This window comes from Eptesicus fuscus, chromosome 20 (assembly GCF_027574615.1).
Source record: "Eptesicus fuscus isolate TK198812 chromosome 20, DD_ASM_mEF_20220401, whole genome shotgun sequence".
Lineage (NCBI taxonomy): Eukaryota > Metazoa > Chordata > Mammalia > Chiroptera > Vespertilionidae > Eptesicus > Eptesicus fuscus.
The window spans coordinates 9,737,146-9,762,124 of NC_072492.1; the positions used below are offsets into that span (position 1 = coordinate 9,737,146).

At 56.2% G+C, this 24,979-nt stretch overlaps 1 protein-coding gene and 1 pseudogene across 2 annotated transcripts in view; one reads left to right on the forward strand and one right to left on the reverse strand.

The window, feature by feature from the left end:
* NTN1 (netrin 1) overlaps positions 1-24,979 on the reverse strand; it is a 180,556-nt gene that overhangs the window by 59,903 nt on the left and 95,674 nt on the right. For both annotated transcript variants that reach the window (XM_054709687.1, XM_028128292.2), the window contains exon 3: positions 2,443-2,631. In XM_054709687.1, the coding sequence (XP_054565662.1) occupies positions 2,443-2,631 (189 nt within the window). The remainder of the gene's footprint in view (positions 1-2,442; positions 2,632-24,979) is intronic.
* LOC103296950 (multiple coagulation factor deficiency protein 2 homolog) overlaps positions 17,329-24,979 on the forward strand; it is a 29,173-nt pseudogene continuing 21,522 nt past the window's right edge.

Consider the following 24,979-nt stretch of genomic DNA (forward strand, 5'->3'; position numbering starts at 1 on the left):
CTGCATTTGTTCCTCCTGGAAGCTGGGTGTCTACACACCATTTAACCAGGTGGTAGAGCCCCAGAGGATGACCTGCAGGTCCCAGAATCCTGTGGCTTCTTGACATCTCACTCGAAGTGGCCGTATCCCTCCCCACTGCAACAGAGGAGAGGAGGCGGAGGCAAATGGCACGACGGCCACGATGCTCCTTCCTGTCTCTCCAGGGGACACACCTCCCCTGCTCTGACAGCAGAAACTGACACGGAGAGCCCAGACCTGCTCACCCACCGGCAAGTTTCTCCATTTATCCAGCTGAGTGGCCACTTTTGATCAAAATTTGTCGGCCAAATCCCCAAGATATCTGTGTGCAAGCAGCTGTTTATAAGACCTTGGCTTCGATTTCTTCTGTCAATGAAAGACAATGAACACTGGGGCATAGGTGAAGGAGTTGGATTACCTTCCAATTACGTTCTCTGACAACCCAAAGCCCTCACTCCCTGGTCATGTCCCTGCTCATGCCTTCCTGCCACTGCAGGCCTTTTTTGGGTCCCTTTGCCCAGGCCACTTTCTTAGTCCCTGCTCAAGTCTCCTGGGGGGGGGGGGGGGGGGGGGGGGGGGGCGGTTCTCACCTGGATGAGTTGTTGTTTGATGTGGAAATAGCCCAACTACCTTTATGCTTACGTTTCTCTTGACAACCACCAGAGGCAGCCTTCAGTGCACAGATCTGAAGGGGAGCTCTCTCGGAGCCACCTGTTCATTTGGAATCGAAGGGATTTCTCCCGGAAGATGCAGACTGGGAACCGGCTTTGTTTTTGTTGGTTTGTGGGGTGTTTTTTTTTTTTGTGTGTGTGTGTGGTTTTTTTTGTTTGTTTGTTTTTAAGAAAAGTGTTTCAAACAAGCAAGGCCAGCTTCACGGGCCACATGCTCATAAGGTCACATGCTTGGTGGGAGCTCTGCTGTTGCCATTTTGAAATCCTCAGTAATTCCTGAACAAGAAGCCCTGTATTTCCTTTCTTGTGTGTGTGTTTGTGTGTGTGTGTGTGTGTGTGTGTGTGTGTGTTATTGTTTTTTGTTTTTTTTTTATTGATTTTTAGAGAGAGAGGAAGGGAGAGGGAACGAGAGATAGAAACATCAGTGAGAGAGAATCATTGATAGGCTGCCTCCAGCACGCCCTTACTGGGGATTGTGCCCGCAACCCAGGCATGTGCCCTGACTGGGAATCGAACCAGCGACCTCTTGGTTCATGGGTCAATGCTCAACCACTGAGCCACACCAGCCGGGCTGTGTGTGTGTTATTGATTGCAGAGAGGAAAGGAGAGGGAGAGATAGAAACATCAATAATGAGAGAGAATCATTGATTGGCTGCCTCCTGCACTCCCTCTCCTGGGGAAGGAGCCCGAAACCCGGGCATGTGCCCTGACCAGGAATTGAACAGCGACCTCCTGGTTCATAGGTGGACGCTCAACCACTGAGCCACACCGGCCGGGCACGATGCCCTGTGTTTTCATTTTGCACGGGGCCTGCAGATCGTGTAGCTGTCCAGCGTACCAGTGCCCAACATCTGGTGGATTTCCTGTTGAGAAGATGATACTCTGGCTTCGTCCAAAGGCTAAGCAGTGGCCACAGTAGGATTTCTCTGCTGTAGCCCATCATCTGGGCTCGAGTCTGCCATGGCTGGGGTCTCTCAAGTGTCCCCCAAGAGCTCTCAGAGGTATCATCTTGGGAAGCCATGCTCACAGCAAGCCTTGGCTCCAGGCTCCAAATTCTGGACCCAAAGAGCCCTGATTCCTGGAACTCCCAGAAGCTAATGTGGGGTGGGGCTCACTTCTCCCCCAATACCTGCAGTTCCCTTGCTTTTCATCAGCTCTTCCGAGCCATCTCACCATTGCTTCGTTTGTGTTCGTGGGAGAAAACAAACACACCACGTTAAACCATCAGTGCTTGCTTCAGTGAACGAAAACAGTCCCCATCTCCCTTTCACGGTTCGTCCTGAGCAGTAAAGCTACTTGCAGGTGGATTAAATGCTCCTCCTGCGACCCTGCCCCCGGAGCTGCGCTGTCTGTCTGGGCGAGCTGGGGGTGGGGCAGGAGGGGCACGCAACATCCAAAGAAATCCGTCTGCCTGGTTTTGGTAAAATAGAGTCCTTTGTGCGATGGTAAGCCCGGTGAACCTGACCCCCGCCCTGTGGTATGCGGCACACCTGTGCGAGGGACAAGCAGCTGGGAGGGGGCGGGGCGACCTGCACCCTCGCAGAGATCACACCTCCTTTCTTCTCCTCCCCGTCATTTCTGCATCGCCCCTTTGTTTGGGCCTACACCTCCGAATGCCAGGGAGGCCGTGCGTGCGTGCGTGCGGGCAGGCGCGTGTATGGTCATGGACAAAAGCAATAGGAAAGGAGAAGCACCGAGGAAAGAGAGGGGGCCGGGGTGCCCGAGGTGCCCGAGGCCCGCCCCCGCCGCCTACCTTTGCAGGCCTTCCGGTGGGTGATGGGCTTGCCCATGTCGCGGTAGTAGCCCTCCTTGCAGTAGTGGCAGTGGCGGCCGGCCGTGTTGTGGCGGCAGTTGAGGCACACGCCCCCGCTCTTGCGCCCCGACAGCTTGTAGAGCTCCATGTTGAAGCGGCAGCGCCGGGCGTGCAGGTTGCAGCTGCAGGCTGTGGAGGGGCAGGGAGAGCGTCAGGAAGGGGCACCTGGGGGCCGGAGACTGCCCCCAAGTCCCCCCTCCTCCACCGCAGGCCGGCGAGGCAGTCTTTCCCCGAGAGCTTCTCCTCGGCTCCCGTTTCACCCACACGCGCTCCTGGACCGCCTTGCAGTGCCCGCACCGCGGGGAGATTTCTTTTCCCTGGGCACCGGCCCCCCAGACACACTCGGGGTGGGAGGGGACCTGGCATCTCCTTGTGCCCAAATCCCGCTTGCCAAGGGCTGTATTGTGCCTCCCCCATCCAAATGCTACCCTAACCCCGGGACCTCAGAATGTGACCTGTTTGGAGATAGGGCTTGAAAGAGGTGGTTACGTTAAAACGAGGCGGGGAGGGCAGGCCAGGAGGGCGGGCCCTCATCCAATCTGACTGGTGTCCTGGGAAGAGGAAGTGTGGCCACGGAGCCGGACACCAGGGCACACACACAGGAAAGACCACGTGAGGCACAGGGAGAAGGTGGCAGCTGCAAGCCACCTGCCCCACGGAACCGCGGCCTTCCTTCCGCCCACCCTCCTCCCTCTACTGTCCCTACCTGCTCCTCAGGGTTCAGCACCCTTTCCCTCGTTCACCCCTCACAGCCTCAGGACCCCCTCTGCGCTCCTGACTCCCAAATCCATGAAATCAGCTTCGACTTTGGGGTCCACATTGGGACCCAGAGGTGAGTCCTCCAAATCCATTCACTGCTCTCCGGGCTGCCAGACCTCAGCCCGTCTGTCTCCTGAGCTGAGCCCTCTAGGCCAAGCATGTCAAACTCCCGGCCTGCGGGCCACCTGCCTCCTTTAAATAAGCAGGTTGCTCTAGGCCCGTGGTCGGCAAACTGCGGCTCGCGAGCCACATGCAGCTCTTTGGCCCCTTGAGTGTGGCTCTTCCACAAAATGCCACGGCCTGGGCGAGTCTATTTTGAGGAAGTGGCGTTAGAAGAAGTTTAAGTTTAAAAAATTTGGCTCTCAAAAGAAATTTCAATCGTTGTACTGTTGATATTTGGCTCTGTTGACTAATGAGTTTGCCGACCGCTGGGCTAGGCTGTTCTCAGAACAGGAGCTCTAAGCATCTGAGGATGCCCTTTCCCTACTGAACTCTTTCAGTGGCTGCCAGGTTTTCCTCTGTATAAAATCGATTCCAATAATTATAGGCTGTTGTTGTTCCTTGTGATTAAACCCCTATCCCAGTGGTCGGCAAACTCATTAGTCAACAGAGCGGCAAACCGTGGCTCGGGAGCCGCATGTGGCTCGCGAGCCGCAGTTTGCCGACCACTGGTCTAGAGTATGCCCTGTGTGAGGACCCCCTGCCTGCCCCCGCTATGACTTTCCTTGCCTCTGAGGACCCTCTTCTCCCAAGCCCCCTCCTCATCTGCCTGCAACCTGCTCACCCACCATGTACTGGTCTCAACTGTCACCTCCACCAGCCTGGCTTGGGCAAGAGGGCCATGGGCTGGCTCCCCAGGCATCGGCTCAGCCCCCACAACCCTCCTCATGCCACCCTGGGAAGCGCGCTGCCTGCTTCCCCCTTAGGTCTCTGATGCCAAGATAACTCGAGCTTAGATCCGCCCGATCTTGCTCACCCTGTACCATAATTTGCCCTGCTTTGGGGCTAGGCTTGTTTTAAATGGCATTTTATGTAGTTTCTAAGGAAAGACGTGTTTAATGCCAGACATTTGAAAAACAAAAGCAGAAAGGAAAAAAACTGCACTCAAATTTCCACCGACGGCTGCTAACACGGGGTCCGTCCTCACAGACTTGAATGAACACTTGCTCAGCTGTGGAGCTGTTTAATTCGGCAGACACGGATCACACGTGTGCATCTCAGGCTCGTGGCCTCGTTCCTCATGATGGTGAACATTTTTCAGTGTCAGACACGTTCTTCATGATTCTGAAAGCCTGTCTAGTCCACCACTGTCCGGACCGTGTAATGGGGCCGCCTGGATGTGCAGTGGGTGCATTTAAGCTCAGGGCCTCCCCGGGCGGGTTGGGTGGTTGGGTGGCTTCCAGTTTTTTCACTATTATAAACAACACACCGATAACCACCTTTGCACTCCCAAAATGTTACTCTTATCTGGTGACGGCTGTCTAGTAAGTTTCTCAAGACAGACCTGGTAGTTAGATTTGGGGTCTACATGTTTTAACTTGGGATCCAAATGGCCAAATTCCCCTCAAAAAAGGCTTCCACTCCCATCAGCAGGAAATGAGAGCTCCTATTGGATACACACTTGAAAAGAATAATAATATGCATTTGGTATCAGCATTCATTTTTTTAAAAAATCTTTGCCAATTTGTGTGGAAAACACACACACACACACACACACACGATTTTAATTTGCATGTCTCTGATTGCCAGTGATGCTGAACGTTTCTCCATGTTTGTTTTCCTATTTATCCTTCACGTTTTGTGCATTGCCTGTTCATGCCATTTGCCTAGTTTTCAAACAAGGCGTTGTTTTTCCCACCATGTCTAGCGCCCTTAAATATGATGGATGAAAAACCATTTGTCCTTTCTACTATATAAGCCGCCAATATTTTTAACAGTTTCTTATTCAGGTATTACTTTTGTGGTTTTCACAAAATATCTGCTCCTTTAATTTCTTCTGTGATGTCATCATAAGCTATGTTCTGCCGGAGTCACCCTCCCCATCACGCACCCATTCGCCACTTGATTTACATGGCGGGATGGCCAAGTGCTTTAGAGGAGGCTCAGTGGGGAGACAGAAGGCAGCTCACGCCTGACATCTGGAAGCAGCGGGACACAGGAGGCCAGGGAAGCTCCCTCAGCACCCCAGCCCTCGGGGCTGAGCTCAACTAAGTACAAAGAGAGAAGCCCCAGCCCCAGCACCGGGGGTCATGGTGCATACACAAGTTCATTGTCCCTGTGGACTCTCTCAGCCAGTCCAGGATGACAGGGGGCTTCTCAGCGTGGTTAAGTGACCTACCAGCCCGGGACCACCAAGCCAATAAAAGGGGGACCCGGGACTGGAACCCAGGTCTTCGGGCTCCTGGTCCACTGCCCCGTGGAGAGGACCGCGCCCCTGGAAGGAAGGACAGCTGGGCCTAGGCTACAGCCTGGGAGGGAGGCTTTCCTACCAGACAGAAGGCACAGGGCCTGGCACACCTGCCCCGGGACAGGGGTCTGGAAAGATCACCCAGGCCTCACTCCCTGGGCCTCTCATCCTGGGAAAGGCCTCTCGGTCCTTCTTGGAGGCAGATGCTAATCCTGTGTCCTCCTCTGTCAGGAAGGCTCCAGCTGCCCCCCACGCCTCCCACAGGACCACCCCAGCCTCTGAGCCCCTGCTGGGAGCTCAGCCCGCGCCCCCACCCTGACTCCCACTCCCACCCTGAGGAAAACCTTGGGCTGGTTTCTCCCTTCCATAGGCACCTTACACCAACAAAAGGTTCTTCAAACAACTGGTCACACAAAAGAAAGCTCAGAGGCTGAACATCAAAAGGCAGGGCTCCCCCACCCCACCCCACCCCCACCCCTCGTCTTGGCGCTCTCAGGGGACATCAAGTGGCAATTGCCCACGCTCAACCTTCTGCAAAGTATTTTACAGCTTGTTTTCTTTTCTCTTTGTTTTATTTTCTCTGCACAAATGGAAAAATGCATCAGGCAAAGCAGCTCACATCTGGATCCCCCCACCCCTGCTCCACACAGAGATGTCACCCCACTCCCAACCTGTCCCCAGCCCCTTTCTCAGAGACACCTTAATCCCTTGCGCCTTCCTGTTTACCTCCTGCCTCTCTGCGAGGCAAAAATATTGGGTATTAGTTTCATTATCAGATTTCAAGGCGGGAAGGAAAGGGCAGCTTTGTGAGCACAGAGAGGTCAGCCCCGGGGAGAAGGGCGGGGGCCGGGGCAGCACAACTTCTGAGGAACCTGCACAGGCTGCCCCGTGAGGCGCTGCGTCCTGTGCAGGGGTCGCCCAGCCACCCTGAGCTCTATGCCCCCTCACCTGTCATGTGGGGATCACCAAGGACACATCGTGGGTGGCTGCGTTGCAGACCCAGGGGCATAACATGGGGCAGGGGGGAGGAGGACGAGGTCCGTCCCCCCCCCCACGCACACCCCCTAACCAGAAACCAAACAGGAAAGGTGGCCCAAGAGACGAGGTTCTATTTTCTTCTCCCGTGAAAAGTTCTCCTATGTCCTCGTTTAACATACGCCAGTCACCACCGCTCCTTAAGCTTTTCCAAACATCTCCCACCAACCCAGACTGTGCAACCCCTCACCACCCCAGGCCAGTTCAATCCAGCACACAGTGAGGCACTCCAGCCGCCTGCCAGGCCCCGTGCCACCAGCCGTGAGGGAGATGGGATGGACAGTGCTCCCCCCGTCTGGAGCTCCCCTTCGGAGGGAGGTGGAGGGACAGGCGGGCACGCTCAGCAGCCGTGGAGGAACAGTGTTTGCCTTATACCCTCCAGCCCAGAGCAGACCTCAATGTTTTTGTTGCACAAATGAGAGAGAGCAAAAGTAAGTCAGACAGAATATGGATGGATGGATGGATGGATGGATGGATGGACGGACGATGGATGAGTGTGTGAATGGATGGGTGAGTGGATGGTAGGTGGGTGGATAGATGGATGGGTGGTGGATAGATGGATGGGTGATGAATGGGTGAGTGGCTGGATGAGTATGGATGGATGGATCAGTGGGTGAATTGGCAGGTGGGCGGGTAAATGGGTGGGTGAATGAACAGATGGGTGGATGGGTGGATAAATGGTGGGTGGGTAGTAGGGATAGAGAGGTTGAAGGAAAGATTGTGTGGTTTGCCCAGACTACACCCTAACAAGGCATGGTCTTGTGATATGCGGCATTCCTTTTACCTTGCATTGCTACTTTAACTGCCTGTTCGAGTAGACTGCAGTGCTTTAAGGAGAAGGACCCATATCTGGGATGCCCTAGACCAGCGGTCACCAACCTTCCGGACCTCCCGGACCACCAGTGATCCGCAGACCACCGGCTGGCGACCGCTGCCCTAGACTCCTCTCACGACCTTGAGTGGGGCCTTGCACACAACAGTGGCTGAATCCGCATCTGCTGTTTGATGAGTTTACCAAACACGTGTTGGCCCTCTCCCAGAATGCCCCGATGAGCTAACCCCGTTCCACCCGGGCCAGCCCAGGTCCAGAAAGGATCCGGCGATATCCCCGCCCTGTCTCTCAAGATATCTGGGCCAGGCTCCCCGAAACTTCACGTGGCTCGGGGCTTCCCGTGGAGCAGGAAGGCCATTGGCGATGGGCCTCCTCGGAGGCTCTGTGCGGGGCCCAGGGCCCCTCCTCTGCCCTCCAGCACACAGAACCACCCCAACATTCCTCCCTCCTTCCCAGGGCAGTTCTTTTGAGAAGGTTCCCGTGTGGTTTCTGCAGCATCACAGGGAGCTTGGACTGACCTGTCGGCACCGCCCAGAACAACTGGCCATAGAACCCCCTGCAGGCTGGGGCTCCATATGCAGGAGGTCGGCCCCGGCCCCGGGCGCCCTGCGCACCCTTAGCACAGCTCTCACGCCTCCCACTTCCACGTGGCTAGGCCGAAGGAGCAGGCTGGGCATGTGGGCACGTGCAGGGTGGGGTGGGGGCTGCTTCTCTCACCATTTCGTTTGCCAATTTTATCTGTGGCTGCTGGGCAGGACCATGAGACCTACTGGCCACACCGTGTTCACACCCTGCAGGGGGTGAGGATTAGAGTGGTGCTTCTCAACTGGGGTGACTGTGCCCCCAGCAAACATTTGGCAACATCTAGAGACGCTTTCAGTCATCACAACTGGGGAGGGAGGTGCTACTGTACCACCCCGGGGAATGGGAATGTTTACCACCCTCACTGCTAAGATGGTTCTCTGAGTGCAAACCCTGCAGCTCTGAGTGCTGCCCAGGGAGGTAAGAAGTTCTCAACTCCAAGCCTTTACCAGGCTGGTGTGAGTCAGAGGCCACAGGCCAGCAGACGGAGAGCACCCTCGGGCAGTCTGCTCAGACAGGCGGCCATGCTTCTCTCCGCCTATCAGCTCCGCATTCCCAGCTGGCAGGGTGCTGCCTGCGGCACTGACGGTGGGAGAGGCCCTGCTTCTTTGCTCCGGGAAGAGGTGGAGACCATGGGGCCTGAGGAGAGAATCGGAGCCCAGACGGAAGAGTCTGGCCAGCCTTGCCTCTACTGCAGCGGGCATAGGGTCACCCAGCACTGCCCCTACTGCAGCGGGCACAGGGTCACCCAGCACTGCCCCTACTGCAGCGGGCACAGGGTCACCCAGCCCTGCCCCATGCAGCGGGCACAGGGTCACCCAGCACTGCCCCTACTGCAGCGGGCACAGGGTCACCCAGCACTGCCCCTACTGCAGCGGGCACAGGGTCATCCAGCACTGCCCCTACTGCAGCGGGCATAGGGTCACCCAGCACTGCCCCTACTGCAGCGGGCATAGGGTCACCCAGCACTGCCCCTACTGCAGCAGGCATAGGGTCACCCAGCACTGCCCCTACTGCAGCGGGCATAGGGTCACCCAGCACTGCCCCTACTGCAGCGGGCATAGGGTCACCCAGCCCTGCCCCTACTGCAGCGGGCACAGGGTCACCCAGCACTGCCCCTACTGCAGCGGGCATAGGGTCACCCAGCCCTGCCTCATGCAGAGGGCATGGGTCACCCACACTGCCCCATGCAGCGGGCACAGGGTCACCCAGCCCTGCCCCATGCAGCGGGCACAGGGTCACCCAGCACTGCCCCATGCAGCGGGCACAGGGTCACCCAGCCCTGCCCCATGCAGCGGGCATAGGGTCACCCACACTGCCCCATGCAGCGGGCATAGGGTCACCCAGCCCTGCCCCATGCAGCGGGCATAGGGTCACCCACACTGCCCCATGCAGCGGGCATAGGGTCACCCAGCCCTGCCCCATGCAGCGGGCACAGGGTCACCCAGCACTGCCCCTACTGCAGCGGGCATGGGTCACCCACACTGCCCCATGCAGCGGGCATAGGGTCACCCAGCCCTGCCCCATGCAGCGGGCATAGGGTCACCCAGCACTGCCGCATGCAGCGGGCATAGGGTCATCCAGCACTGCCCCTACTGCAGCGGGCATGGGGTCACCCAGCACTGCCCCATGCAGCGGGCACAGGGTCACCCAGCCCTGCCCCATGCAGCGGGCACAGGGTCACCCAGCCCTGCCCCATGCAGCGGGCACAGGGTCACCCAGCCCTGCCCCATGCAGCAGGCACAGGGTCACCCTGGCATCCAGGAGCAGATTCTGACCCAGGAGACCTGGGTGGGGCCTGGGAGCCTTCAGTCCAACAAGCACCAGGTGACGTGGCTGCCGCTGGTCCGCAGAACTGGAACTAAAGGGAAGGAAGCCCGGGGAGAGCCCAGGAAGGTTACGGGCGCGTTCCTGGCGGGAGTCTGGGTTGGAGCCGAGGGCAGAGGTCTGGTTTTGAAAAGAAATGCCTCCGTAAATGACAGCTTCGGAATAATAAAAATATGAGGGCTATTTTTAAGAGTTTGGGGTGGTTTGTATTTACTACTTAGTTACTTGACTTGGTATACTATTTATTTAGAAACTGTTTGACCCTGGTTCGTAAATTTTAAGCATTCTGCTCCCAGTGATGGCTACTCTAAGCCCATTTTCAGCTTCTCCTGAAATGACAGCCGAGCAGCCACCGCCTCCCACACCCTTGGCTCCTGCCAGCCCCTGGGGACACAGCTGGGCTCTCTAAGGACTCCTTTTGGGAAAGGGGCTGAGGCAGGACTGGCCCAAGCACTTCAGGGCCTGGGCCCTTTCGTGTCTACAGGTGAGCTGGGCCTATGAGAAGTAATCATACACATGGATACATTTGCAAAACAATCAAAGCGCACTTGGCAAATCTGGTAGCTCACGGATTTAGCTATTCATTAAGTATCTACTGAGCACCTTCGATGTTCCAGGCACCAGGCAAGGCCCTGGGGTTTGCAATCATTTGATGGGTGTGCATATCCATTTTAGTTTTAAATACACTGTTAACAAGCATCACTGAGAAATGGCCAGGAGAACTGGAAACTCGTTCTTCTGTAAAAAGAGACTCAACAGTCCATGCTGAGTCAGACAGAGCCCGGGAGAGGTGAGGGTGTTTGCTGGGACACTTGGGGGTCCCGGAGGACACATAAGGAAAGATGTGGCACCTCAAGGCGTGAGAGGGGGCCACCCGTGACATCCCCACAGGACCTGCTTCTGCGCTCGGTTGTTTCTTATTCAACGAACATAAACGGGGCCCCTCCGATGCATCAGCCTCTGAACAGAGAAGCACAGCTGCTGTGGGGGTCAATTCAAGTAGCCATTAACTCCCTCTCAAGCATGTGATGGTTCTCAAACTCAGGTGCCCAGAATCACAGGATGCCTATCAGAACACAGGCAGCTGAGCCACACCCCCAGGAGTCTTGGATCTGTAGATGGGGCTTGAGAATCTGCACCGCTAACAATTCCCAGGTGAGGCTGAGCTGCCGGTCCGGGGCCACACTGTGAGAAGCACTGGGAATACTAGTAAAAACCACTGATAATGCAGAGGAGAAGAGAGATGTTTAAAGACAAGGATGTTGGAGTCCACAGGTGTAGTAATTATCCTACCTAATAAAAGCCTAATATGCAAATTGTTCGACTGGGAGTTTGACCGCTCACTATGACGTACGCTGACCACTAGGGGGCGGCGTGGAACATGCGGGTATCAGTGACGTGGTGCTGGCAGCTGGCAGCAGTGGAGGTGCTGCCGGCCCTGATGGGCCACAACAAGAGTGGGACCATGGCAGGATGGTGGAGCAGGTGAGCGGGCGGCACCAGGCCAAGGCGGGTACAACCGGGAGCCAATTGCCCCACTGATTGCCGAGTAGACTTTGACCAGTGGCGGCAGCAGGGGGCAGGGCCCCCGCCCAGCTCCCAGGTGCTGAGGGAGCCAGGCAGGGGGGCCCAGCCCCGATCAATCACCCCACAGATGGGATGCTGGAGCAGGTGAGGGGGAAGCACCAGGCCACGGCGGGGTGCCAGGCGGGGCTGCGGGGCTGCGAGGCTGGGGGCACAAGCTGGGGCCTGATCCCTGCACAAATTCATGCACTGGGCCTCTAGTTATTAAATAAAAATCAAGGGGCACACAAGGATGAAAGGAGAGAGCGTTGGACCTGATTTGGGAGACCTAGTACCTGGGCGCTAGTCCTGGCCCTGCACCTCACCCAGGTGTGTGACCCTGGAAAGCCCACGTGGCCTCCCTGAGCCTCCACGTTCTCATCTGAAAAATGAAGACACTGGGCCCTGGCCAGGTGGCTCAGTTTGTTGGAGCAGCATCCTGTACACCAGGCGTCCTCAAACTACGGCCCGCGGGCCACATGCGGGTGTTTTTGCCATTTTGTTTTTTTTTACTTCAAAATAAGATATGTGCAGTGTGCATAGGAATTTGTTCATAGTTTTTTTTAAACTATAGTCCGGCCCTCCAATGGTCTGAGGGACAGTGAACTGGCCCCCTGTTTAAGAAGTTTGAGGATCCCTGCTGTACACCAGAAGGCTGCAGGACACCAAAACTCCCAGTCAGGCACACACCCATGTTGCGGGTTCAATCCCCCATCAGGGCATGTACGGAAGGCAACCTACTGATGTTTCTCTCTCCCTCCCACTCCTTCCTCTCTCTCTAAAGTCAATTTTTAAAAAAATGAAAACACTAGGTCTGATGAGCTCTGAGTTCTTTTCTGCCCTAGAAGTCTACAGCTGCAGGGCACCAAAACGCCTGGGAGGTAAGGGCAGGTTCCCGTCAGCAAGGAGGGTGCCCTAGAGTCCAGGAGGGGAGCGCTCCAGGTGTGAACACACCACAGGGGTGGGACTACGCCGGCAGTAAGGCCACCACCAGCCCAGGTGGATCAGAGATGGGGCATGATGATACCCTCACCCTGAAGGGGAATCATGCCAGCTTCCAATCACTCAAGGTGAGGGTGATGGGGGGGTGGGGCAGGGGAGGAGGGCTTCAGCAGAGGGGCAGCCTCAGAAGGGGAGTAGCTGAGAGGACTGGTGACCACCTGGGTCTTCCAGAAGGAGAGGTTGTGGCAAGGATAATCTCTAGGGTACTGGGCAGAGGAAACCATTCTGGGGGAGAAAGAAGTAGTCCCCTGTTTAGGCATGTGGTGGTGGGGAGGCCTTGTGAGAGGATTCCCAGGGGGGCAGTTAGCTAGAGGGAACTTTCCTGGTGGACCCAGGTGCTCCTGAAGCCAAGTCTTCAAGGGGGAGCCCACCGACCCCTCTGACAGCACCTCCCCGTGGGAGACAGACCTGCAAAGCCACCCACTGTTTTTAAAACTCCACCTGGAACACCAAACCTCTGACCCGGCCGGGCCGGTGCTTTATCTCTGATATCAGAAACAGAATCGACAAGAGGTGGATCAAGGTGGTAGGAAGCATGACGAGCAACAAAACACTGGGAAACGCTTTAGAAACCCAGTCCGGGGTCAGCCAAGGAGGCTGGAGCTCCCTGCCAAGGCGGCTTCAGGCTGCGGGCGGTGTCTGATGGAGTCCTGGGAGATAAGTGGCCTGTGTTTGTCGAGGGCTTAGGGAGCTTTAGCCGAGGCCGCACACAAAGGGGCCCTCTGTCAACAGCCCTTCAGGCCACTAATAGGGCTGAACAAACAGGAGGGTAACAAGCTCTTCACACCTGTGGGCCCTGGGAACGGCCCGGCCCCTTTGTCAGGGTGTCAGACAAAAGAGCTGCTGGGAGCCCAGACCCAGCCCGGCCCTCCGGGGCTTCTGGAGGAGGGACGGGGCAGGGGGGTACCTCTGAGGCCTGTGCCTCCGGCTCCCGCAAGCGGAGGAGAGGTACGGGAACCCCATCTGAGCCGGGAGACCTGGCAACGCAGCCTGCAAACAGGCTGATCTTCGACCAGAGGGTATTGGTGGGGCTGGGATGCATGTGTGGGGCTGGGATCGCGGCCACCGGAAGGATTAAGGGCACCGCAGCCACAGCCTGGCGCTTTCTCTCCCGCCGCCGTGTGGGGCCACCGGCCCCTCCCCAGTCAACGGCGCGGGGCCATCCCCTGCATCGGCTTGGTCTCGCCATCATATTTTCCACTGGCTTTTTCCTCTGTAAACATCTTAGCCTTTTCTTTCTCCTGCCCTTTTCTGGCTGCCGCGCCTCCCCCTGAGGCTCTGAAACAATCCCCTCCTAACGTCTCCCAGGCCTTTCACTGCTAAGGAAGCAGCCGGCTCCCGCCTCACAAACACCCTCCTCTTTGCAGGCCAGGCCCCTCCGCGGAGGACATGCCCAGGAGGCTCTGCTGGGCCCAGCAGCCCTCCACTCTTTGTCTGCGTCCTTCCTCAGACCCTCCCGTGGCTGGGCCCGCTCCAGGAAGCCAGGCGAGGGGGGGCCCGGCCCTGGAACCCCCCTGGGGGACTTCAGCCCTGGCCCACTGTGTGTCATTCCCAACTCAATGACCCTCACCGTAGTCCCTCTTCGAACACTCCTCCCACCTGTCACTGCCCCATTCTGGAACTTCTGGTCTACTGGCTACCGGATGTGAATTCTCTCGTCCTCACGGGCACTGGTTGCACAATAGAGGTCCAGAGACAGACCCTACAGAAACACCCCTGCCACTCCAATCCACACCCAAGATCTATCCGCCACACAGGGGAGGGGGGGTGACCCCAAGGGCAGGAGCAGGCTCCTGGGGCTGCTGCAGTTGCCAAGGTTTCCCAGTGCACCCTGCTGTTGTGGAAGACATGAGAAAACGGGGCCCCCAACAGGCAAAGCGACCTTGCCAAGAACCTGGAAGCAGTTAGGGAGCGCTCCTCATTCAGGCCCTTTCCAGACCTCCAGCATGGAGGTGAGGGTGGCACGGCGGCGGCGGAAGACGCCGGATAAATCCCCAGGGCCACTGGAATTCCTTTCTGAAGGCCCAGAATTTTCCAAGTAGAAGAGGTGAGAGTAAAGCTCCCCACCCCACCCCCCTGGGCCCGGGTTGCCCTGAAATCCTCCTTGCCTGTGGCTGTCCCCTGCCCAATGCCTGTCTGGCAGCTCGGGCTTCCTCCCAGCCCTTTCCCCAGAGGTGTGCACACTCCCCACACGTATTAAACCGACAGATGAGCCCTGATTTGCCAGCCTCGCCGGCCAGGCCTGGCCCCAGGCTCCCTGGAGTCATTTCCCATCTGTAATGGGTCCCATCACCGGGTCTGGCTCACGCCAGCCGGGAGGGGCAAGGCCGACTCCAGCGGGAGTGGGAGAGGCGAGGGGGGTGAATGACTCGCAGTGGGTTCCGCGCCCCTGACACCGGCGGGAAAGCATGCAGTTCCCAGGACGCCACTCACTCCCGTCACCACCGTCTCAGGCAGCGTCCCTCTCTGCTTGACAGTTATTTAATTCAGCTCTTCAATTAACTTGGAGTTGGACTTTTAAGAGACCAACCTACCCTGCAGCCTGAACTGCTCCAGAACTACACCACCACACACAGAGCCAGGTGAGCTCAATAGTTCGGGGTTCACGCTTATGAATGGAGACAGCTGAAACGGGGGTCCCCGGGCCACTCCAGGTCAACCCCAACACGCCTTCTCATTTTCCTAATTCACTTGCCAACGAGGGGTGCCAGATTCAGAAAATAAAAATACAGGATGCCCGGTTGAACTGGAATTTCAGCAAATACCTTTTAGTAAAAGGATGCCCAAGAGTTGCCTGGCGATCCTATCGCCAACACCTGGTGGGCCCCTATTAAAGGTGTGCTTTGCCTAAGACGTGCGATTTTACATGACAATTTTTAATCAAAGGAAACTCTAATCTTCTCAGCCCCTGAAAGTCCCAGGGGAGGTGAAGAGGGCCCTCAGTTCCACAGGCCCAGCCAGGAAGAGGCCGGTGGGCTTGTCTGAGCCCCAAGGCTTGTCTGATGCTTCAGTTCCTATCTGGTCAGGGTCACTCTGACCTTCCTTAATCACGTTCCTTTCTCCAGCTGCTAAATGAGAACAGAAACCCTGTCTGAGGCCACGGGGAAATGCGAGAGAAGGAAAGAGCCTGCTCATCTGATGACCCAAAAGGTGTTCCCAGGGCTACACACTCCACCATCAGGGCAGAGCAGACAGGCCCGGGAGGGGCCCCGGTTTCCTTAGAATGCCTCAATACCCCTGCAAAGCTCCCCCTGTGGACTGACGCTGCTGTTTAGGGAGAAACAGAAGGAAGGCAATGATGACCAGTATGGCCTAAAATCTTTTTTTAAAATATTTTTATTGATTTCAGAGAGGAAGGGAGAGGGAGAGATAAATAGAAACATCAATGATGAGAGAGAATCATTGATCGGCTGCCTCCACATGCCCCACACTGGGGATCAAGCCCGCAACCTGGGCATATGCCCTGACCGGTCGACGCTCAACCACCGAGCCACACCCCAAATCTTTACCCCAAACAGGCCATTTTCATCAGGACATGCTTTATGGTGAAAGTGATCAAACTCTGAACCCCAATTCTGAATCCAATTATTTTAATCAAACCAGTAGGTAACATTTATTTAGATATCAGTAAAGTGTTTGTGAGATTACAACGAAAGACTTTAGTGAAACGTCATCATATCACTGAAGAATGTACTAGTAGGTGGCCTGCCACAGACCTGACAAAGTGACAAGGAAAGGCAGATTCCAGCTGATGGGGAACAGAATGGGCAGCCCGAGAGAGAGAGAGAGAGAGAGAGAGAGAGAGAGAGAGAGAGAGAGAGAGTCTTGCCATTCCTGGAGGCATTCCAGAAGAGGGACACCGGCGGGAGATTCCAGCTCAGGGGAGGAGGTCCAACTAGACTGACAGAGTCCCTTCCTTCTCAGAGAGCCTTAGAGAGGACACTGCTCCATCTCTGGGCTCAGAGAACCTCCCAGGTTTGAGTCTAGGACTGGCCTTGCTAATATTCTTTCTTTTTAAGTTATTGATTTAGAGAGAGAAAGAGAAACATCAACTAGTTGTTCCACTTACTCATGCATTCATTGGTTGACTTCTGTATGTGCCCTGACTGGGGATCGAACCAACCGAGCTACCCGGCCGGGCCAGCCTGGACAGGAGCCTTATAGGTGAGCCTGTGGAAGGGGCCTGAGAAGACTGCCAGTCTACAGTGACCCTCAGTCCTGGGGGTAGGGACTGCGTATGCAGGAAGGAGAGAGCAGAAGACCTGACCTGTGGGCAAACGTGGGGGGCTTATTTGCAGAAAACGAACCACATGCTCCTTCTGGAGGGGTGTCCTAAGTTATCAGCTCTAGCTAGAGAGCACGCCTGGGGGCCACAGTCACTGCTTCCTCACAGCAAGGAGCCGGCAGCGACGGTCTAGCCAGTCTTCCAAGGTCTCAGAGGCTTGAGGGCAGACCCATCCTTTGCAGAAATGCGCCAATACAGCACCTCTGGGGGCCCCAGGACGGGGACGACAGAGAACAGTGCCCAGCCACGGTCTGAAGGATGAGGTGGGCAAGCCGTGGGGAGCAGAGGGCAGGGCAGGAGGTGAGGGCAGTGCTGACAGCGGAATAGCGTGTTACCTGCCCACCTCAACCCATGTTAGCCACCCCACAGCAGTGACGGGTGAGCCACCTGAAGTCATCTCTCTGCACTGAGGTAGGTACCAGACACCCACGATTACATTTACTCTTCACAACTGCCCCCCGCCCCCGCCGCCGCCATGCAGGGATCCCTAGCGTCCCACCTCGCACGCTACTTATCTTCCTCCGTTTCCCCATCATGAAGCATTCGCCACTGCTCTCAAGGTAAGTCCTGGAGGGGAGGGAGGAAAGACACGGAAGCCATCCAACCAGAGACACAAAACCCTACCCCTCTTCCTCTCCACGGGAGGCCCAGATGGAAAATGAGTACAAACACATTTGCTCTTCTAACCCCCCACACACGGTACAACTTTAAATTATTCTCACCACAGGGGGCCATACAATAAGAAAGTGGAGGCACCAGAGGCCGACACTGACATACTTTATCCACCCAACATTCTCACAAACAGTGGGTGAGGAAGGCGCAGCCACGCCCATTCCACAGATGAGGATGGTGAGGGGCAGCCTGGCTCACACCGCTCACAGGGGGTGACTGGTATGGAACCCTGCTCGGCTCCGGCTCAGAATCCTGGCTCGTCCCTCCCTCCCCCGCCGCACGGGGTGGGTTAGTTAGCCCTCCCCGCTGGACCTCCGCTGGGGACTGGGTTGGCTTTGGAATAAGAATAGAACTATTTAAGGGGCAAGCTGGGTGGGGCCTCTTTTATGACAATAGTTCCCCTCAGGTAACGTCTTTGGAAATGTCTTTTCTTGCCCTAAAATTAGGGGGTTTGGGAACCAGACAGGTTCCTTGTACAAGTGGGGTGGGGGGACCCACATGTGAACACCCCACATTTCTTGGCCCTGGTACTTCTGGCTGTTTTGGATTTGGCTAATTCCCCGGGCGTCCTCTGTAATTCCACAGTAATATGGCTTTAATTGTCCCCAAAGCGGGCCATTCTCCCTTTATTGTGCAGTAAACTTCCCTCCACAGTTCAGATTTCATGCACTGGCCCCAGCCAGGGAGCAAGGAGCCCAGCCAGACACCACGGTCCTCACTCACGGTCAGCCTCTCGCCTGGCCAGCTAGCCCCTCTAGCCCCTGGGCCCAGAGCTAGGAGACTGACAGGGCCTAGGGCGGATGTGAGGGCCCCAGGGGCGGGGCACCCTGGGAAGGAGGCAGGGACACTGGTCTGTGGTTCTGTCTGGAAAACGAATTAACTTAACAAATGCAAACAAGCTGTAACAGCAGGATTCATTAGGCCCAGTGGGGACTTGGTTTCATCCATTTGCTGGTCTGTTTCATCAGCAAACACCACTGAGGCAGGAGCAGGAGGTGCCAAGAGGGGGACCCGGAGCCTGTACAAATTTCCTCCCTGTGCGACCTGGGCCCTGACCTTCCCTGGTCGCTGAAGAAACGGTGACTACAAGCACCCCTTTATCAGATGAGCTACGGCTGGCAAAACACAATGCAGAAGGTACGCCTGGAGCTGGGTGCACGAGTCAATCAGGTGGGTCCAGGCCCAGGGTCCTTGGGTGTGTGGCCCCTTTATCACCATGACCTCCTCTCCTCTCTACCCCCAGCCAAACAGCCAGCCCTTCTGGAGAAGTCACACCACAGGGAAGATGGACTTCCGTGAATCCATGACCAAAAGGGTCTCCCGGTCACACTGGCCTGCTCCGTGCTCCTCACTGCAGCGTCCCCCCCCCTACCCCCCGCCCCCCCTACCCCCGCTGTAGCTTCCACCATAGCATATCTGTCCACAGCAGACACATACTTTACATACTGAGTCTTATACTAGAGGCCCGGTGCACGAAATTCATGCACTGGGGGGGAGGGGTGTCCCTCAGCCCAACCTGCACCCTCTTGCAGTCTGAAAGCCCTCAGGGGATGTCTGACTGACAGTTAGGCCCGATCCCCTAAGCCAGCAGTTGGACATCCTTAGTGCTGCCGCGGAGGCAGGAGAGGCTCCCGCCACCACCTCTGTGCTGCCAGCCATGAGCCCGGCTTCTGGCTAAGCGGTCGGTGCGCTCCCTGTGGGAGCGCACTGACCACCAGGGGGCAGCTCCTGCATTGAGCGTCTGCCCCCTGGTGGTCAGTGTGCGTCACAGCGACCAGTCATTCTGCCATTAGGTCGATTTGCATATTAGCCTTTTATTATATAGGATATAGGAGAGCACATACTTCACATGCCTATTTATTTACCATGCTTCCCTAATCTAAGCTCCTTGAGGGCAGGGATGTTTTTTGTCTGTTTTGTAAACGATATACCCCCAGGGCTTAGACCACAGTGGCTGGTACATAGTAGGGACACAGTAATATTTGTGAGTGAATGAATGAATGGGTCCTTCAGACTTGTCAACCCTCTCTCCCACTCCTTGGAACAATTCCTTATGTCGAATGCTCCCCACCCTCTTTAAACCTCCAGCCCTACCTCGCCCTCCTCATTTCCTCAGCTGCAGTTTGTAGCCTCACCTTCCATTTCTCAGAGAAAATGGACGTCGTTAAACAAGAGCTCCTACAACCTGCTGCTCCCAACCCTGAAGCCACTTCCATCGGTGGCGGGGGGGGGGGGGGGGCACCCTCCTTCCTCCCCGTGTAGAGCCAGCCTCCACACTGCTCTTGTCCTTATCCCCTCAGCTCCTTCAGGAAAAATAAACCATCCTTCTCACGCTGGTGCTCGGCCTCTCCCTTCTGTCCCCCTTCATCCTCTCCTTCTACTGGCAGTTGTGCCCCAGTGGCTCCTCTTGAAAAGCCCTCCCTCCAGCCCACACCTTCCCCATCCTCCCTCTGTCCTGGTCTTCCCCACTCAGCTCTCATGGTCTCCTTTCAGCTCACTCTTCAGTTACCTCCTCTGCCTCCTCTGTGATTATTCCACCAGAATGGCCATACTAAGGTCACCCACAGCCACAATATTGCACATCCAATCGATGTCGTCATCTGCCCATTAGACCACTCAGTCCTGAGCGTTCCCCACGTCTCCTCTGCAGTCCTTGCTTCTCTGATGTTCACAGCAGCACCCGAGCCTGGTTTTCCTCCGGTGGCCCCATCCCCCTGCCATGCTTGACCTTCATCAAAGCTGGAGTTCTAAGATGATGTGGGCCTTCTCCCCTCTCACTGGGCTATCTCCCTCCACAATCTAACCCAATTCAATTATCTTCCCGGGGAAAAGGGACTCCCAGATTGATGTCTCCAGCCCAGAAATCTGCGTGGAGCTTCTGACACATGTATGCAACTGCCTGCCCCGTCTCGGACCTCTGACAGGCACTTCAAACTTAGCGTGGTTCAAGATCAAAGCCATGCTAGTCCCTCCCAAATCCAGTTGTCTTCCAGGACAGCCGGCTCTCATCTGCCGACAGTGCAAGCCGGAAGTGTAGGAGTCACCTGTGTCACCTCCCACCCCTCAATCCTGTTACGGAATCTATCAGCAAGTCCTGTTGACTCTTCAATCCCAAATCTCTCCCATATCCCCCTACTTCTCTCCCAGGTCCAAGTCACAATCATCCTGGACCTGCTCAGGGGTCATGAACCTGGGTTTACACCCATCTGGGAGCTGGCTCGTGGTTATGAATTCTCTGGAGACCGTCTTTCCCCTTCTGTCCAGTGAGAAGGTCAAAACAGGCCATTGCACCACAAGCCGGAGGTGGGAGTGCGGAGTCAGCGGGAAGCGATCCCACCATCACTGCAGAACACCTGCTCTTTACCAAGGTCCACGGCGATGACCCCTTTCCCGTGAACCAGAGCACGCACAGCCACACGCTCCTCTAAGCAGCACGCCGCTCGCCCAGACTGCCTGCCACCCGGCGTGAGCGTGTTGGCTTCGGCACTCCAGTGTGGTCAGCACTTAGCAAAGGGAAGGTAACAACCCTTTGGCAGGTCACGAGGTCATTTAGTGCAAGCATGTCAAACTCACGGCCTCGTGTGGGCATGTGGCCCACTGGCCACGAGTTTGACATGCTTGATTTAGTGGACTGTGAGGCAGCATAAAAAAAGACAAATAAATAAAGGCAAACAGAAAACGAACCACACGTCGTAAGGGTTCATTACAGTGTTATTTTGGATGGATGGACGGATAGATTACTAGGTCATGATTTATAACGGTAAATGTGTTTCTACTGTGTGTCATGGTCCAAAGTGTTTCATTTAAATGCCACTGAGTGTGGTCTGGCTGGTCCTGGCGGACAAGGGCCACGCTTTACTCCTCCGCGGCTGTATTACTGGGCTCAGCAGCATGCTGGGCTCACAGGAGTTCTCGCAAACACTGAGAGACACGGATTGACGGAGTTCCTGGAGAGAGTGAGGAAATCACTCTCGGAACTGAAACCTGTTAGGTCCCAGCAAGCTCTCTGCCTGGACCAAGGTGAAGGCCAAGTCTGTCCTTGCTACAACCTCACCTTCAACCTTGAAGCCAGTGCTTGGTGAAAACCAGGCTTCCTTCATGCTACCTCAAGGGAGCTGGGAAGGGCGGGTGGCAGGTGCCAGGTCTGAGAGGTCATGGCTGCCGGCTGGGGGCTCCCTGTGCCCTCGTCATGCCCACTTCCTGCCCACGTGGCGTCAGGTCTGGGCTCCTGCCCCCAACTCCTTCCTCCTGTACCCACACCACTGCCCGATGGGCAGGCCTCAAGTATCTCTTTTATCCGGCCCCTTTTTGACCAGAAACCTGCCCTGGCTCCACTGAGCCTAAAGGACACATCTAGATTCCACAGCTTGGCATTTGAGGCTCCACATCCCCCCAATCCCTGGTGTCACCCCCACAACTCCCCACCACTGCCCGCTGCCCACCTACTCCCTCCCGCAGAGACCCCTCTGACTAAACGCCCCTCTTCATGGCAACCACCAACTTGACCCAGAACAGCCATCCCTCTCCTCTACCACACGCTGCATCCACAAACAGCACACTCGGGTACACCGAGCGGCCGCAGCCCTGGACGGTACAGGAGGTGGCCTGGGGCACGGCTGGTGGGAAGCTCAGCCCCAGAAGTTCCTGGCCAGATTTCACTGCCCTAAGTCCCCGTCTCTAGCCCTCAGGCCAAGTTCTCACCCTCACATCCCATCCTCACCCCCACACCTCCCCCCAGCTCTGACGGCCCATACCCCTGGCGTGGCACCTGACACAGCTGCCCTGCCTTGTCCTCACTGGTCCCCGAGGGAGAGTCTTATCTCCCTGTGTCTTTCGCTTCTTCGTCTGCCCGCGGCAGCACCCAGCGCCTGGCTGTCAGTACCCCGGGTGGCGCTCAATAAGTCGGTGTGGATGGATTGACTGATGGGGACAGGATGCCAGAGCCCAGGTGGGAGCGAGGGGCTGTCTGGCTCTGTCTCCTGCCTGGGGAGTTGTGGGGGTGACCTTTGGTGACAACATGCAGAGAGAGGGGTCCAGGTCAAGGCCAGGGCCAGGCGGGCAGGGTCTTGTGCCTGCTAGAAGCAGTGCCATCTTGCCTGCCTTTCAGCCGCCCCTGCCAGCCGCCTTGCGGAGGACAGAGCTGAGAAAATCACAGGCACACACCCTCGGCCAGACGGAGTCTGCCCCTCATCTCTGCTGCCCCATTACGAGGTCTATTTGAGCTTCCTGGGCCTGGGGCAGTATCTCACCACTGAAATTTATGCAAATGAAATAATGAACAATTTGGGGAAAGGAATGAAATGCGGAGCACGATCCAAACCACCGCAGACACCGCCGGCAGGGGTTTTCAAGTTGAGCAATCATTTTAAAGACGATTTAAAGTCACTCAACGGGAAAAAACACACCGGGATTCCTGCAAACGGCAGGCCTTGTGGCTTCTAGAGGCGGCTGGCCTCACTGTGGGAGTGAGGGAGGCTGGCTGGGGAGGGGCCTGGAGTCTGTCCTGGGGCTCACTGTTCTCTAGGAAGACTAGGGGACGTCGGTGGGGCCCGCCCCACAGCAGGGACACAGCCACTGGCCTGGGCATCCTGAAACACTACCTCCTTCCCCAAACCAGACACAGAGGCAGCTCCAGGTCCAGCCTGGGAACCCCCCAAATGCCGGCCAACTCTTACTAGTAGAGACATGGCTGCCCCAGCAATAGGACACTCCGTGTATTCATTCATTCATTCATTCATTCACTCATTCATTCACTCACCAAATCTTCATGCCCACTGACCTGGGAAAGGGAGTGGGGGATATGAATATAAACAGGAGACTCAGTCAGTGGCCTCTGGGAATTTACTGTCTCGTGGGAGGGCGGGACAAAGCATGGACGGAACTCAATCCCAGGCACCGATCATGGGCAAGGAGGTTTAGAAAAGGCAGAGGCCACTTCTGATGGGGCTGACAGAAACCTTCACAGAGGAGGTGTCACCTGAGCCAGGGCCTCAAAAATAGAGAGAAGACGGTGTCTGGGGGAGGGAGAAAGGCATTCCCGGCAGAGGAAAATAGAGAAAAACATGGGAATTTAGACCATCAGCCCCTCTCTCCTGAGCTCTGAAGCAGAGAGTCAGCCTGAATGAGGAGTAACTTTATTTTTTTCTTACCATCTATATACATTCCTTTTAGATACTAAACAGATGGGGCCTCCCTCTGCCCTCACTCCACCCACTTTCTGCCCACGAGTAAGAAGCAGGGCAGGGAAGAGCAGGGAAAGAAAAGCTGGAGGAACAGGGGGTCCCATTGCAGAAAAACCCTAAATTCCATAAGGAGCATGTGGCGCGACTAGAGGGAAGGTTTGACCATGGTTCCCAGGTCCTTTCCCTCTCTCCACACTGCACTTCCCACTGTGCAAGACCGAGGTGGGGATGAGGGTGAGGCTTCTTAGAGGTCAAATTTCAGAAGAAGGAGGAGGAGGAGGAGAAGGAGGAAGAAGAGAAGGAGGAGGAGGAGGAGGGGGGGAGAAGAAGAAGGAGGAGGAAGAGGGAAGGAAGGAAGGAAGGAAGGAAGGAAGGAAGGAAGGAAGGAAGGAAGGGAGAAAGGAAGAAAGAAAGAAAGAAAGAAAGAAAGAAAGAAAGAAAGAAAGAAAGAAAGAAAGAAAGAGAGAGAGAAAAAGGAAGGAAGGAAGGAAGGAAGGAAGGAAGGAAGGAAGGAAGGAAGGAAGGAAGGAAGGAAGGAAACGGAAAGAAAAGATGAAGCAAAAAGAAGGGCATAATGGTGCAATCTGATAAAGCTGGAGGGGGACACATAGGCAGTCACCACACTGTCCTCTGAGCTGTGTTATTATCCTTGTAACTAGTTCAGAGTAAAATAAATGTCGGTTTGGTTGGGTAGACTGAGAACGGAGGCGAGTGCTCTCTCGCTGGCCTGGTGAGGGAAAACTTCCCGCCTACTCCTTCCAGGGAGAGCTGCCCCTTCCGTGGCCTGGGCCAGCTTCTCCTCAGTGAGAACTGACTCTAGAAAGATGCCAGAAAGCAGCCTGGTTTGGTGCACCAGGAAAATGTGAGAAATGGGCTCAGCATTCGCAGCAGGAAGCGAGGAGGACAGGGGCCATGTGCGAGTGCACACGTGTTTGCACGGGGCTATGACACGGCGCGTGTTTCGGCGGGAAGTGCCCTCTGAGTGTGGTCCGGGCTCAGCCAATACTCAGTTACACTCCGTCTGGCACGGGTGGGCCCAGGCCTGGAACGCTCGTCTCCCAAAAGCAAAGCCAGTGCAATGCCCTGTGAACGCTGGAAGCGGGGGGTGACCTACGGGCAAGGGCTCCGCTGCAGCCACTCCAGAACCTCAATCTGCAGATGACACGATGGCGCCAGAAGTCCGAGTCCAGTCTCTGCAGAAAGAACGGGCTCCGCGAACACCACCCGAAGCCACACGCCAGGGCTCCTTACGATTCAGGAGGAATCGGCGGGCTCCGGGGAACGTGGGAGTTAACCCATCCTCTGCTCCAGGGTCAGGCAAGAGGCTGATG